Raw genomic sequence first — 13,837 nt, forward strand, 5'->3', positions numbered from 1 at the left:
TTTGTTGCTATCATTAAGGGTTAAATTGTACCCTATGACCATCATTTGTGTTGTAAATGTTGTACCTTGATGAAGATTTTTTTTCTTTTTTTTTATGTACACTGAGAGCATATGCACCAAAACAAATTCCTTGTGTGTCCAATCACACTTGGCCAATAAATTCTATTCTATTCTATTCTATTCTATTCTATTCTATTCTATTCTATTCTATTCTATTCTATTCTATTCTACTTATTCATATAATAAAGCAATGACCTAACAGCCACTTTAAAATGCAAAATCTCTGCCAACTTTTTATTCCTATGAAATTTGATGGGAAATGTAATTATAACTAGTTTCTTGACATTGGCAACTATTACACTCAGCCTGCATCTATCACATATATCAATACTGTCAATTTGGGGAGCAATGGAAACAATCACCTTAAAATGCCAGCTGAAATCCAAGTTCAATCATATAAGATATTTGTGGTTTGCAAAACAAAACGGACTGTATTTAAATAAAAGTTTTCAGTTTTCCCAGCTACTTACGGTAATTGAACAGAAAACTGACAATGTTAGGGCACCACAAACTGTGATACATTTTTCATTATTCCTATGGAAGTTATAAATATTCATAATTCTGCAGATCAAAGACCACCAGATGAAATACGATGTGGCAACTATGTGATATATTTTAAAAAGATAACCTTGCTTTAGTTTTCCATGGATGGCTTATCTAATGGACCTTTTAGGAAGTGGATATTTTTGGCTTCAAGGTCTTCAATAAATAGCATTTTTAAAAAGGCATAGTCTGGAAACAAGAATAGTTCTGAGACGGGTACAATATACTCATCCTTCAATGTATGAATCTACCCCAAACTGGGGTGTCTCAGAAATCTTTAGCTACAATTCCCAGAAACATGGCTGTAAAGGAATGGTTGAAATGGCAACCTCATAACCTCCCCAGGGCATCAAGCTTGTAAAGGTTGATAGATGATTGCCAGGGTGATTTGTTGTTGTGTTATTTTATATTTTTAATTTAAAAACAGAGATGTATTTTCAAAAAATATAATGCCTATAAAGGACAGGTCATTACTGAAGCTATACAACTAATCACTAGAACATTAGCAAAGTTTCCAGGCAGAACACATTTCTTTGTAGGTCTTTACTGTCTGCGATCAGATTTTTCTGATTTAAACATTTTATTAGATTATAGAATAAAATATAAAACACAAAAGCAAATAGTAAGACACAGTGGGGAGGAAAATGGGAAAGAAAAGTGAGGAGGGGAGGAAAAAAAGAAAAGAAAAAGCATTGACTTCCGACTCTCTGTTGCAGTAGAATAAAGCATTAACAGTGAACCTCAACTTTTTACTTTTCCATAATAATATAAACTAGCCATTTCTATAATACAGAATACATTTTGTTTTCATAATTTGAAAAAAAAAGTACATATAAAGGTTTGACGCCAAAATGCCCAGTACATTATTACAGGAAGTCCTTGACTTACAATCATTTGTTTAGCAACCATTAAAGTTACAATAGCTTGATAAAAGTCGCATATGACTGCCGCAGCATCCCCATGTTTCTTCCTGATGTGCACTGAACTGTTAGAAGAATTCCCAGAACAGAACTGGGAGGGAAATGGGAGAAGAGCAGTAAGGAAAGAGCAGAAATCCATTTGTGTGATGACAAAATTCACAGATAGGTGAATTCTGATATAACATTAAGCCAAGACTTTAAACTATAGGTAGTCCTCGACTTATGACAATTGAGCCCAACATTTCTGTTGCTAAGTGAGACATTTGTTTAGTGAGATTTGCTCCATTTTTCAACCTTCCTTGCCACAACTATTAAGTGATTAAATTATTAAATCATTGCAGTTGTTAAGTTGGTAACATGGTTAAGTGAATCTGGCTTCTCTATCGACTTTGCTTATCAGAAGATCACATGACGGCGAGACACTGCAACCATTATAAATATAAACCAGTTGTCAAGCTTGAACTCGTGGGGATGTTGCAAAGGTCAAAAGTGTGGAAAAATGGTTATAAGTCACTTTTTCAGTGCAGTTGTAACTTTGGTCACTAAATTAACTATTATATATTGAGGACTACTTATATTATGATTTGTTGAACAATCCATAGTGATCAGGTTTACAAATAAAGTTAAGCAAAAACAAATTGCATTATGATTTAGCATTCTGTATAAAGCAGAACATAGAGGCTACAATCCTAAATTAGTTAACTTGAAAATAAAATGACAGTTCTTAAGGGAACTCCCAGGTAAATATGCATAAGATCAGAATGGACATTTCCATGAATCTAATTTATTTATTTATTTATTATTTAAGGTTTTGGTTACTACCTTTAAAGCGCTCCATGGCTTAGGGCCTGGGTACTTACGGGACCGCCTGCTGTTACCTCACGCCTCCCACCGTCCCGTACGCTCGCACAGAGAGGGACTTCTCAGGGTGCCGTCCGCCAAGCAATGTCGGCTGGCGGCCCCCAGGGGAAGATCCTTCTCTGTGGGGGCTCCTACCCTCACAGAAAAGGTTGACCAGGTTCTCCACTTGATGAGCTAAGGAGAGACTGGTTAAGAAGTAAACTGCTTCTGTATTTTTCAAGTTGCCAAGGTTTAATATGGAGATTGGAGCCAAGAACCATCTCATTAAAATCATGAAGTATTCACTGAAATTGCAGAAATTATAGAATCATAAAGTTCAAAGAAGCCAGTTGTCTGGTCAAAGCCAACCTGCTACTAAGTGCAGGAATCCAAACTGAAGATGGTTGGCATGTAGCAAATTTCAAAAACCGCTATAGAGATATATGCAACCAAATAAAAATTGAATGCACAAATTACCACACCAAGCAAGAAGAAGACCTTCTGCGCACAAATTCCAATCGTGCTTTTTATAATTTTGTGAATAACAAACGTAATGTCTCAAGATCCATCCCACCACTAAAAGAATCTAACGGTAAAGAAAATAATGATGAAACAGTTAAAGCAAATCTCTTTAACACATTCTTCAGCTCAGTCTTTGTCAACAGCAATGCTCAAACCCAAAATATCCTAACCACACCAACAACGACCTAACTCATATAGATTTCACTGAAGAAAATGTTGAAAAAGCTCTTCGCAATTTAAAACCATCCCTATCTATAGGACCTGATGGACTATGTACATACTTCTTAAAAAAGCTTTCCACTTATATAGCAGAACCCCTAAGCATAATCTTTGAAAAAGCCTTCATGACTGGTTCCCTTCCCAAACTTTGGTCACTAGCCACGGTCATTCCTGTCTTCAAAAAAGGAGACCCCAGCTTAGTTGAAAATTACAGACCAATATCTCTAAGCTGTGTTACCTGTAAAGTTATGGAATCCATCATCAACCAATACATTACCCTCCACCTAGAAACAAACAACCTACTCTCTAATAAACAATTTGGTTTCAGAAAAAAATTATCATGTAACTTACAACTTCTTCATTGCAAAAACCTATGGACTACTAATCTTGATCAAGGTAAAGCAATAGATGCAATCTACATAGACTTCTGCAAAGCTTTTGACTCAGTGGTACACGACAAACTTCTCCTAAAACTAAAATCCTACGGCATCTCCGGACCCCTCCACAATTGGATAACAGCGTTCCTGTCAAACAGACAACAAGTGGTCAAAATAGGCAGTGTCCTATCAATGCAACTACATCGCAAAAAAGGCATTAAGAGTTGTAAACCTAATCTTACGTAACTTCTTCTCCAGAAACACCGCACAACTAACCAGAGCTTACAAAACATTTGCTAGACCAATTCTAGAATATAGCTCGCCTGTCTGGAACCCATACCACATTTCAGACATCAATACAATTGAACGTGTCCAGAAATATTTTACAAGAAGAGTTCTCCACTCCTCTGAATACAACATTTATTTATTTATTTATTTATTTATTTTTCAAATTTATATACCGCCCTATCTCCCTAAGGACTCAGGGCGGTTCACAGGCAGTTAAAATACATATAAATACAAATTAAAAAACAACAATTAAAAAACTTATTCTATTGCCTAATTTAAAAACAATATAAATAATAAAAAACCCCTTAAAACCAATAACTTTAAAATCTAATCCAGTCCCGCGCAGATGAATAAGTGCGTTTTAAGCTCGCGACGAAAGGTTCGGAGGTCCGGAAGTTGACGAAGTCCTGGGGGGAGTTCGTTCCAGATGGGTGTCGCCAGACGGCACTGCCTAGCTGACGGCACCCTGAGGAGTCCCTCTCTGTGGGAGCGCACGGGTCGGTGAGAGGTATTTGGAAGCAGTAGGCGGTCCCGTAAATAGCCCGGCCCTATGCCATGGAGCGCTTTAAAGATTGTCACCAACACCTTGAAGCGCACCGGAAGGCCACAGGTAGCCAGTGCAGTCTGCGCAGGATAGGTGTAACACGGAGCCCCGAGGCTCCTCTATCACCCGCGCAGCCGCGTTCTGGACCAACTGAAGCCTCCGGATGCCTCTCAAGGGAGCCCCATGTAGAGCATTGCAGTAATCCAGGCGAGACGTCACGAGGGCGTGAGTGACCGTGCATAAGGCATCCCGGTCTAGAAAGGGGCGCAACTGGCGCACCAGGAGAACCTGGTGAAAAGCTCTCCTGGAGACGGCCGTCAAATGGTCTTCAAAAGACAGCCGTTCATCCAGGAGAACGCCCAGATTGCGCACCCTCTCCATCGGGGCCAATGACTCGCCCCCAACAGTCAGCCGAGGACTCAGCTGACTGTACCGGGATGCCGGCATCCACAGCCACTCAGTCTTGGAGGGATTGAGCTTGAGCCTGTTTCTCCCCATCCAGACCCGTACGGCCTCCAAACACCGGGACAGCACTTCGATAGCTTCATTGGGGTGGCCCGGTGTGGAAAAGTACAGCTGGGTGTCATCAGCGTACAGCTGGTACCTCACACCGAAGCCACTGATGATCTCACCCAGCGGCTTCATATAGATGTTGAACAGAAGGGGCGAGAGAATCGACCCCTGCGGCACCCCACAAGTGAGGCGCCTCGGGGCCGACCTCTGCCCCCCTGTCAACACCGTCTGCGGCCGGTCGGAGAGATAGGAGGAGAACCACCGATAAACGGTGCCTCCCACTCCCAATCCCCCCAACCGGCGCAGCAAGATACCATGGTCGATGGTATCGAAAGCCGCTGAGAGGTCTAATAGGACCAGGGCAGAGGAACAACCCCTATCCCTGGCCCTCCAGAGATCATCCACCAACGCGACCAAAGCCGTCTCCGTGCTGTAACCGGGCCGGAAACCGGACTGGAACGGGTCTAGATAGACAGTTTCATCCAGGTGCAGAGGAAACTGATATGCCACCATACTCTCTACAACCTTCGCCGCGAAGCGAAGGTTGGAGACCGGACGATAATTACCTAAGACAGCCGGGTCCAGGGAGGGCCTCTTGAGGAGGGGCCTCACCACCGCCTCTTTCAAGGCGGCCGGAGAGACTCCCTCCAACAAGGAGGCACTCGTAATCGCCTGGAGCCAGCCTCGTGTCACCTCCTGAGTGGCCAGCACCAGCCAGGAGGGGCACGGGTCCAGTAAACACGTGGTGGCATTCAGCCTACCCAACAACCTGTCCATGTCCTCGGGAGCCACAGGGTCAAACTCATCCCAACAAATGTCACCAAGACCACCCTCAGACGCCTCATCTGAATCGCCGCAATTTTGGTCTAGACCGTCTCGGAGCTGAACGATTTTATCGTATAGATAACCGTTAAACTCCTCAGCACGTCCCTGCAACGGGTCATCCCGCTCCCCCTGGTGAAGGAGGGCGGGTCACCCGAAAAAGGCGGCTGGGCGGTTATCTGCCGACGCAATGAGGAGGCGTAGCAACGCCTCGCTTCCCTCAGTGCCACTAGGTAGGTCCTAGTATAGGACCTAACTAGTGTCCGATCAGCTTCTAAACGGCTAGACCTCCAGGAGCTCTCTAGGCGTCTTCTCCGGCGTTTCATCCCCCTCAGCTCCTTGGAGAACCAAGGAGCCGGTTGGGATCTGCGCCGGGTCAGAGGCCGCAGAGGCACGACACGGTCTAAAGCCCCAGCCGCAGCCCGTTGCCAGGCTGCGGCTAGTTCCTCTGCCGTGCCGTGAGCCAGACCCTCAGGAAGTGGCCCAAGCTCCGTCCGGAACCTCTCCGGGTCCATCAGGCGCCTGGGACGGAACCAACGTTGTGGTTCCGTCTCCCTGCGGTGTTGAGTGGCGGTCAGAAAGTCCAGGCGAAGGAGAGAGTGATCTGACCATGACAAAGGTTCTATGACTACATCTCTCAAATCCAGATCCTTCAACCACTGACCAGAGATAAAAATAAGATCCAGAGTGCCACCCCCGATGTGAGTGGGGCCATCAACAAAATACCTTATGCCACCAGACTTGAAATCTTGGGTTTAGAAAACTTAGAACTCCAACGCCTTCGACAGGACCTGTGTTTAATTCATAGAATCATCTATTGCAATGTCCTTCCTGTTGAAGATTACTTCAGCTTCAATCACAACAATACAAGAGCAAAAAAGATTTAAACTTAATGTTAATTGCTTCAATCTTGATTGCAGAAAATATGACTTCAGTAACAGAGTTATTAATACTTGGAACACACTACCTGACTCTGTGGTCTCTACTCAAAATCCCCAAATCTTTAACCAAAAACTGTCTACTATTGACCTCACCCCATTCCCAAGAGGTTTATAAGGGGCGTGCATAAGAGCACAAACGTGCCTACCGTTCCTGTCCTACTGTTTCCTTTCATTATATCCAATTTATATAGTTCTTACATGCTTATACTCATATATAAGCTTATATGTTATATAGTTGCTTCATGCTTATGCTTATGCTTATGTATGCTGTTATGACAAATAAATAAATAAATAAATAAATAAATAAATAAATAAAAATAGTTCCACTTGAACACATCCAATGAAAGTGGGTTCACCACTTTTCTAGATAACTGGATCCACTTCTGAACAGTGTTTATTGTTAGGAATAACATTTAACATTCAATAAAATTTGCCTTTCTCTAACTTAAATCCATTATTCCACATCTGGCACTTTGAACTAGGTTATGACCTTTTTTCCATGACATCCAAGTATTTGAAGAGAGCTATCGTGTCACCCCTCTCCAACCTTCACTTCTCAAGGCTAAAGTTGCTCAGCTCAATCTTTTTTCAGAAGCCTTTTTTTCCTAGTCCACTAGTCTTTCTCACGGCTGTTCTCTGAATTCATTTCAGTTCCTCTGAATCCTTACAGTGTAGTGCTCAGAAGTGACTACAGTAATCCAGATAGGATCTAAACAAAGCAGATTTATGTTTTTTATTCAGCCTCAAGGGACTTTTAAACAAAAAGCTCTTGGTACAGTTATATAAATTACAGCTATTTTTCTTTTGAATAGATTCTCGGAAACATTTTTTTTCTTTGTACATTTACATGAAATGTAGCCTAAGATAGTTTTTTTATCTCTGCATGCTTTCCGTGTTTAGTTAAAGTAGAAACAGCAAAATAATAAAGGAAAAAAATAATGCACAAATTGTATGTAAAGTCATGATAGAGTATTATGTTGCACCGGACACAATATAACCATACTCTGGAAAATCGCATAATTTTCTAGCTCACTTTTTTCTTCTGTATTATTCCCTATTGTTGACCCATATTCCCTGGGTTCACCATAGCTCATTAGAAGTTTGGCAAAAGGACATGTCTTCTTTTTTGTCCTCATGTTTTCAGTCTGGGAGGCATAAAATCAAATACTCTCTGGCTTTTTGAATGTCTTGGTTTTGTTTTAAATTGGGCTGTTTCATAGCAGTAGTCATTCAAACATTCATGTACTGAAACCTTATAAATTATCTGTTCTTTCTTTCCTTGTTCATTGACAGATCTGACAGCCTAGATTTATCTCCCCCCCCCCCCCCCGTCAAATCTACAATCATGGTAGTCTGGAAATCATATAATTCCTCATACATTTCCATAGTAAAAATTGAAAGGTAAGAAAGAAAGCACATCCCCATTGATTCTATATTATTGCATCTGTTATTGAGAAAAAGTGTTGGAAAATATTGCAATTGAACAACTAGACTTTCTGAGCAGTAAAAAGTAATTTCATATCCATGTAGACTTAACTACTGTACACGTTTGGTAGCGTTTTGCTATAACTTTGGACACAGATGCCCAGAAAGTTGAACATTCAATGTGTTCTCCTCTATCCCACTTGTTCTCCTTTCCAATTATTCATGTCCACCAGATGTTCAGATATCTGGTAACCCTAGGTTAACTATCAAAGCCATAGTTTAATACTGTATATCATAACTGACCACATATACATAGCATAAATGCTAGGCTAGTTTATAGTTCAATGCATTGTGAGAATCTAATAACCATTTTATTAAATCATTAGCCCCATTTGCAAACCCAGCTTATGAAAATCGAAATACCTAAAGTTACTAAACCTACGCTTTATACTAATTTCATTTATTTCATTTTATTTTATTTTTTATTTTGCCGAGTACATATTAAATAATATATATAAGTATAAGCATGAATTGAATACATAAAATGAATACAATAAAAGAGAACATTAGGACAGGGACGGTAGGCACGCTGGTGCTCTTATGCCAAAGATACACGATAGACTTTAACACCACTACTAAGAACAGAGTACATCCTGCGTTTTGTTTCGTAGACGCTCGATTTCCGGATTGGCCAATAAGGTCTCACGGCAATCGATGCGATAGGCATTTGACTTAATCGCGGGGGCGTGGCAAAAATAAGTTTTCCGGCGACGGGTGGGCGGACCTATGTTAATAATATATACTTTGCCTTCCGTGATTGGCTCCCTTGCGTTCTGATGAAAGCCGGGTAAAGTGGCGGGGTAAGCGCTGTGGTTTGACGCTGTCACGCCGCTCACACGATGAGCCGTACCGGGGGTATCCTCGGCTGCGGCCGGCGTCTTTCTGCGCTCGGGATCTTGCCGCCCAAGGGTCCTCTAGCTGGTGAGCGATCTCTCGTTTTTCTGCAGTTTGTGAATGTAGCTGGGGGGATTGCAGAGAGATTTTGCAGTCCAGGAGGAAGCTAGAGGCAGGGAGACTTAAAAACAGTGAGATTCAAAAGGTGCGGAAGAGCTCGGACTATGGAATGATAGAAGGATATCGAGGGATCCATAGTCCTATCTCCTTGTCTTTGCAAAAAAAGAAAAGAAAAAGAAAAAAGATAATTACGGTGGAAGGAAAGGGTGGGGGGGGGGAAGAGTCTGGTTTTTGGAAAGACTACCCGGATCAATTGTGCCGGCTCTCCCGTTCCCTCTAGAAAAGCACTTCAGGTCCACTTTACACTTATAGTCCAGTTTATTTGAATAAGATCAAGTCGAGGAAGTTGGTCCATATCAGGGGAAAAGATAAATGGGGATAAGCGTGGTGCTGTTGCTGTGTCTTCACACTTATGCATTTCTTCAATGTCATTTTTTAAGCAGAGTGCTTAAGTTGCAAATGTGCAGCCAGCTCTTTGAAGGCTCTGTATTATAATTTTAACTTCTCAGGGTGCCGTCCGCCAAACAATGTCGGCTGGCGGCCCCACACTCTGGAACGAGCTTCCCCCGGGTCTACGTCAAATACCTGACCTTCGGACATTCCGTCGCGAACTGAAGACACATCTCTTTATTCGCGCGGGGCTGGCTTAAATTGGATTTTTAATGCGAAATTTTATTAATTTTTAAACGGGTTTTTTAGTTTACGGTAATTTTAATTTCAGGCTAATTTAAATAAGTTTTTTAAATGGTATTTTAACCTGTATATTTGTATTGTTGGTTTTATCTTGCCTGTACACCGCCCTGAGTCCTTTGGGAGAAGGGCGGTATAAAAATCAAATAAATAAATAAATAAATAAATAAAAATGCCTTCTTCTAATGCTGGCATTGTAGTCCTGGGCCAGGCCACAGTTGTGTAATGCTGCTGATGAGTATCCATGATGTTTCCTGCAAAGGTATAATGCAAACAACTGTTGCACATATACACTTTAGTTTATGAACAGCTAATTAATTTAATAAAACATAGATATAAGTGCCCTTAAGGTAAGGGAAGGAAAAGTCTAATATTGGGTTTAGATCAATTTGGCTGTCAAAATTTTGGTGGGAGTCATTTGCACATGATCTTGGTTGACATCAGACATCAGGTTAATAAAGAGCATAAGAGTGTGATCATTGAGAATTGATTTGTTTCTGGGCACAATGTAAAGCGATGGTTATGCTCTCCAAAGCCATGGATAACTTTGTACAACAATGTTCAAAGATCACATACTTGTGTTAGACCCTGCAAAAGTTTGGGGCATCTTTCACTGTATTACTTCTATAGGGAGTACATTTGGGGAATGTGTAAGAAGTAAGGACTCTTCAGTGTCTGCACTCAGTCTGTGTAAATCCTTGCTGCGGAATAAAATATAGGCAATCCTTGAATTATGACCACAATTGAGCCCAACTTTTTTGTTGCTGAGACATTTGTTAAGTGTGTTTTGCCCCCTTTAACGACCTTTCTTGCCACAGTTGTTAAGTGAATCACTGCAATTGTTAAGTTGGCATCATGGTTATTAAATGAATCTGGCTTCTCCATTGACTTTGCTTGTCAGAAGGTCGCAAAAGGTGATAACGTGATCTCAGAACCATCATAAATATGAGTTAGTTGCCAAGCATCTGAATTTTGATCTCATGACCATGGGGATGCCACAACGGTTGTGTGAAAAATGATGCCATTGTAACTTCGAACAATCACTAAATGAACTGTTGTAAGTTGAGGACTATCTGTATTAGCCTGATCTCTCCTGGTCTCCTGTTAGCAACAGAAGACTGTGCTTAATATAGCAGTGAACACATCAGATGTATAAAGGCTGATATCCCCCATTTGAATCACTCCTGCCAGGATTTAGCCAAAGAAGTATAGGTAGTCCTTGACTCACAACAGTTCATTTAGTGATGTTATAATGGCACTGAAAAAAGTGACTTTTGGCCATTTTTCACACTTATGACCATTACAGCATCCCCATGATCATGTGATTTGCATTCGGATGCTTGGCATCTGGTTAACTTTTCTGACGGTTGCAGTGTCCCAGGGTCATGTAATCACCCTTTGTAACGTTCTGACAAGCAAAAGTCAGGGGGGAAGCCAGATTCACTTAACAAACATGTTACTAATTTAACAAATGCAGTGATTCACTTAACAAACATGGCAAGAAAAGTTGTAAGATGGGGCAAAACTCAGTTAACAAATTTCTCACTGAGTAACATATTTTTCAGAGTATTAAATGCTCTAGACTATAAGATGCACCTATCTTTTTTGGTGAGGAAAACAAGAAAAAGAAATCTGCCTCTGCCTCCCAGCACTTTTGCCTCCTTGCAACAGACAGCAAACAGCCTGCTTTACTTTCATTTTTGTTTTCAGCATACCTTAATTAGCACAAGAAAAAAACCCTGCTCCCAGCAATTTACCTCCTTGCAGCAAGCAGCAGAGGCCTGCACAGCAATAGGCAATGGCAATCCCTGCAGCCTGAAACAGCTGAGAGTCGGGAGGCCGATCCAATGGACAATCAACTTGTGCTAATTAGGCTGTGCTGAAGCTGAAATGGACTGTTTCTTCTTGCTGCTTGCTGCAAGGAGGTAAATTGCTGGGAGGCAGAGGCCATAGGGTGGGGGCCAATGAGTGGGCGGGGCTACATTCGGGGTATAAAATGCACCCAAATTTGCATCCCCTTTTAGGTGGGAAAAAGGCGCATCTTATACTCTGAAAAATACGGTAAACTCTGGGCTCAATTGTGGTCATAAGTCGAAGACTACCTATATTTATTCTTTTGTCTTCTGAAATAATTATTCTCCTGAGAATTATAGCAGTTGTTGTGCAAGCTATCTGAAGGAAACTAATACTTATCCTGTTATTGCCAACAATTTGTGACCCAATGGGCATAATTTCTCCAGGATAGTCTGTCAGGAATGCCTTCTTTGTGTTATTTTAAATTTTTGCTTGTGAGTTCACTGACTGTATCTAGCCATTTTATCTTCTCTCAGCCTTCCATTTTTAGAAGTATCAGGAGTCTTCTCCAATGACTTTAATAAAGCCTTTACATTGTGCGTCTAAAATATTTAAACTTGGTCTTCATTTTAATGCTTCCAGCAAGCACTTTTGGGTTTGCTTTGTCTACCATGGAATAATACGTTCTTGCAGTGCAGGTTTTTCTCAACATTTTTCTCTTTCCAGCATAAAGGTGAATGGAAGAGCTGAAAGGACTTAAACTCAAGTAAAAAGTAAAGATTATGTGTGAGATTATGTTTTTTCTCCCATGGCATCAATTTCTTGAGATCCAGAGGCAGAGAATGAATGATGGAAGCAGTATTTGTAAGATTCTTTTTTTAGCAACGTACTTGGATATTTCTTTGTATGTTGTAGTGCAAAAATAAAAGTCAATAAATGTCAAGGTTGTTGCACTGGGAAAAGGGCTGTCACGTCTAGGCCTTCACATCTCTGATTAACTCTATGATCTCTGGCCTCTGGATTTTTTTAAAAAAAAATTCTGTAATGAATGAAAGATTTTACACCACCGGTAGTGTTAGTGTTAAAGTACAGCATAAGGAATGTGTTTATGAAGGAATTTACTGTCATAGACAAGCACATTGTCAAGGAATCTGCAGTGCACTGGATAATGTAAATAACAGAGAGTGTAAAGTCATACAATGATACAAAATGGTAAGAAGATCATTCAGATGGATTTCATAATAATTAAGTGACAATTGTTGTTCCAAACTTGTACTAACCTTTTATTTGAACGTGTAGATAGCATTTTTAGAGATCTTAGTTTGTATATTTTGATTTCTATTTTTTAATTCGGAGCTTTCATAAGGATTTATAACTAACACCAGATGAATTTTTATCTTATCTTTGTATCTTTGTTTCTTATCTTTTTCATTCCTTGTTTATAATATAAAACTATGCTGAAATATAAATACATTTCAAAAGCCAAACCAATATCTAAATGCTACATGATGGGAAAAGAATAGCAGTGTGGAATTGTCTCTCATTTACTTGTTGCAGAAGTTGTTCCCAGGCTATATTGGTAAAAGCTACTGTAAAGGTAATGCAAAAGCAAGAATTATTGTATAAGACATGATTTTTAGAAAAGTAGTTCTTGACAGACAAATCCGTTGAATTGATGTCTGTTAGGTCACAGAGTTGGGAACCACTGAGCAACAATTGAGCAACAATTGCCAGAAAACAGCTGCATTCAGCTGTGGTAGTGCAGTAGAGTGCAGTACTGCAAGCTACTTCTGCTGACTGCTGGCTGCAGTTCAAATCTCACCAGGCTCAAGGTTGACTCAGCCTTCCATCCTTCCGAAGTGGGTAGAATGAGGACCCAAATTGTTGGGGTCAATATGCTGACTCTGAAAACGGCTTAGAGAGGGCTGTAAAGCACTGGGAAGCGGTATATAAGTCTAAGTGCTATTGCTATTGCTATGGGCAGTTCTTGGGCGTCCCTATGTTGGCCCATGTTACATCGCTGTTCCACCAGTTTTGCTTTCAGATTTAATTCAAGGTGTTGTTATCACCTTTCAGGCCCTTTGTCAAGTGCCAGGGAAATCAGGAGATTCAGCCAGTTCAAATGAGTATAATGATGTATTGCAAGCTTAAGCTCTCTACAGGAATCTGAGCCAAATCATACAAAATCATATCTGGTGCATCACGTTATTAAGCAGACCAAACCCCCTGTTATCTTACCATGGCAAGAGCTTGTAGTGTGTTAGTTTTTTCTGTTCAAGAAACTGAGGGAATTGGTCTCATCAGTTGGCTGGGTTGGAACTGAAT

General features: G+C 40.9%; 1 protein-coding gene across 1 annotated transcript in view; it reads left to right on the forward strand.

The window, feature by feature from the left end:
- The first annotated feature begins 8,856 nt into the window (after positions 1-8,856).
- The window catches only part of FDXR (ferredoxin reductase), a 55,537-nt gene continuing 50,556 nt past the window's right edge, over positions 8,857-13,837 (forward strand). The window contains exon 1 of the mRNA XM_058170721.1: positions 8,857-8,995. Coding sequence (XP_058026704.1) covers positions 8,914-8,995 — 82 coding nt within the window. The 5' untranslated portion in view covers positions 8,857-8,913. The remainder of the gene's footprint in view (positions 8,996-13,837) is intronic.

The sequence above is a fragment of the Ahaetulla prasina genome, chromosome 2, assembly GCF_028640845.1.
Source record: "Ahaetulla prasina isolate Xishuangbanna chromosome 2, ASM2864084v1, whole genome shotgun sequence".
NCBI classification, from domain to species: domain Eukaryota; kingdom Metazoa; phylum Chordata; class Lepidosauria; order Squamata; family Colubridae; genus Ahaetulla; species Ahaetulla prasina.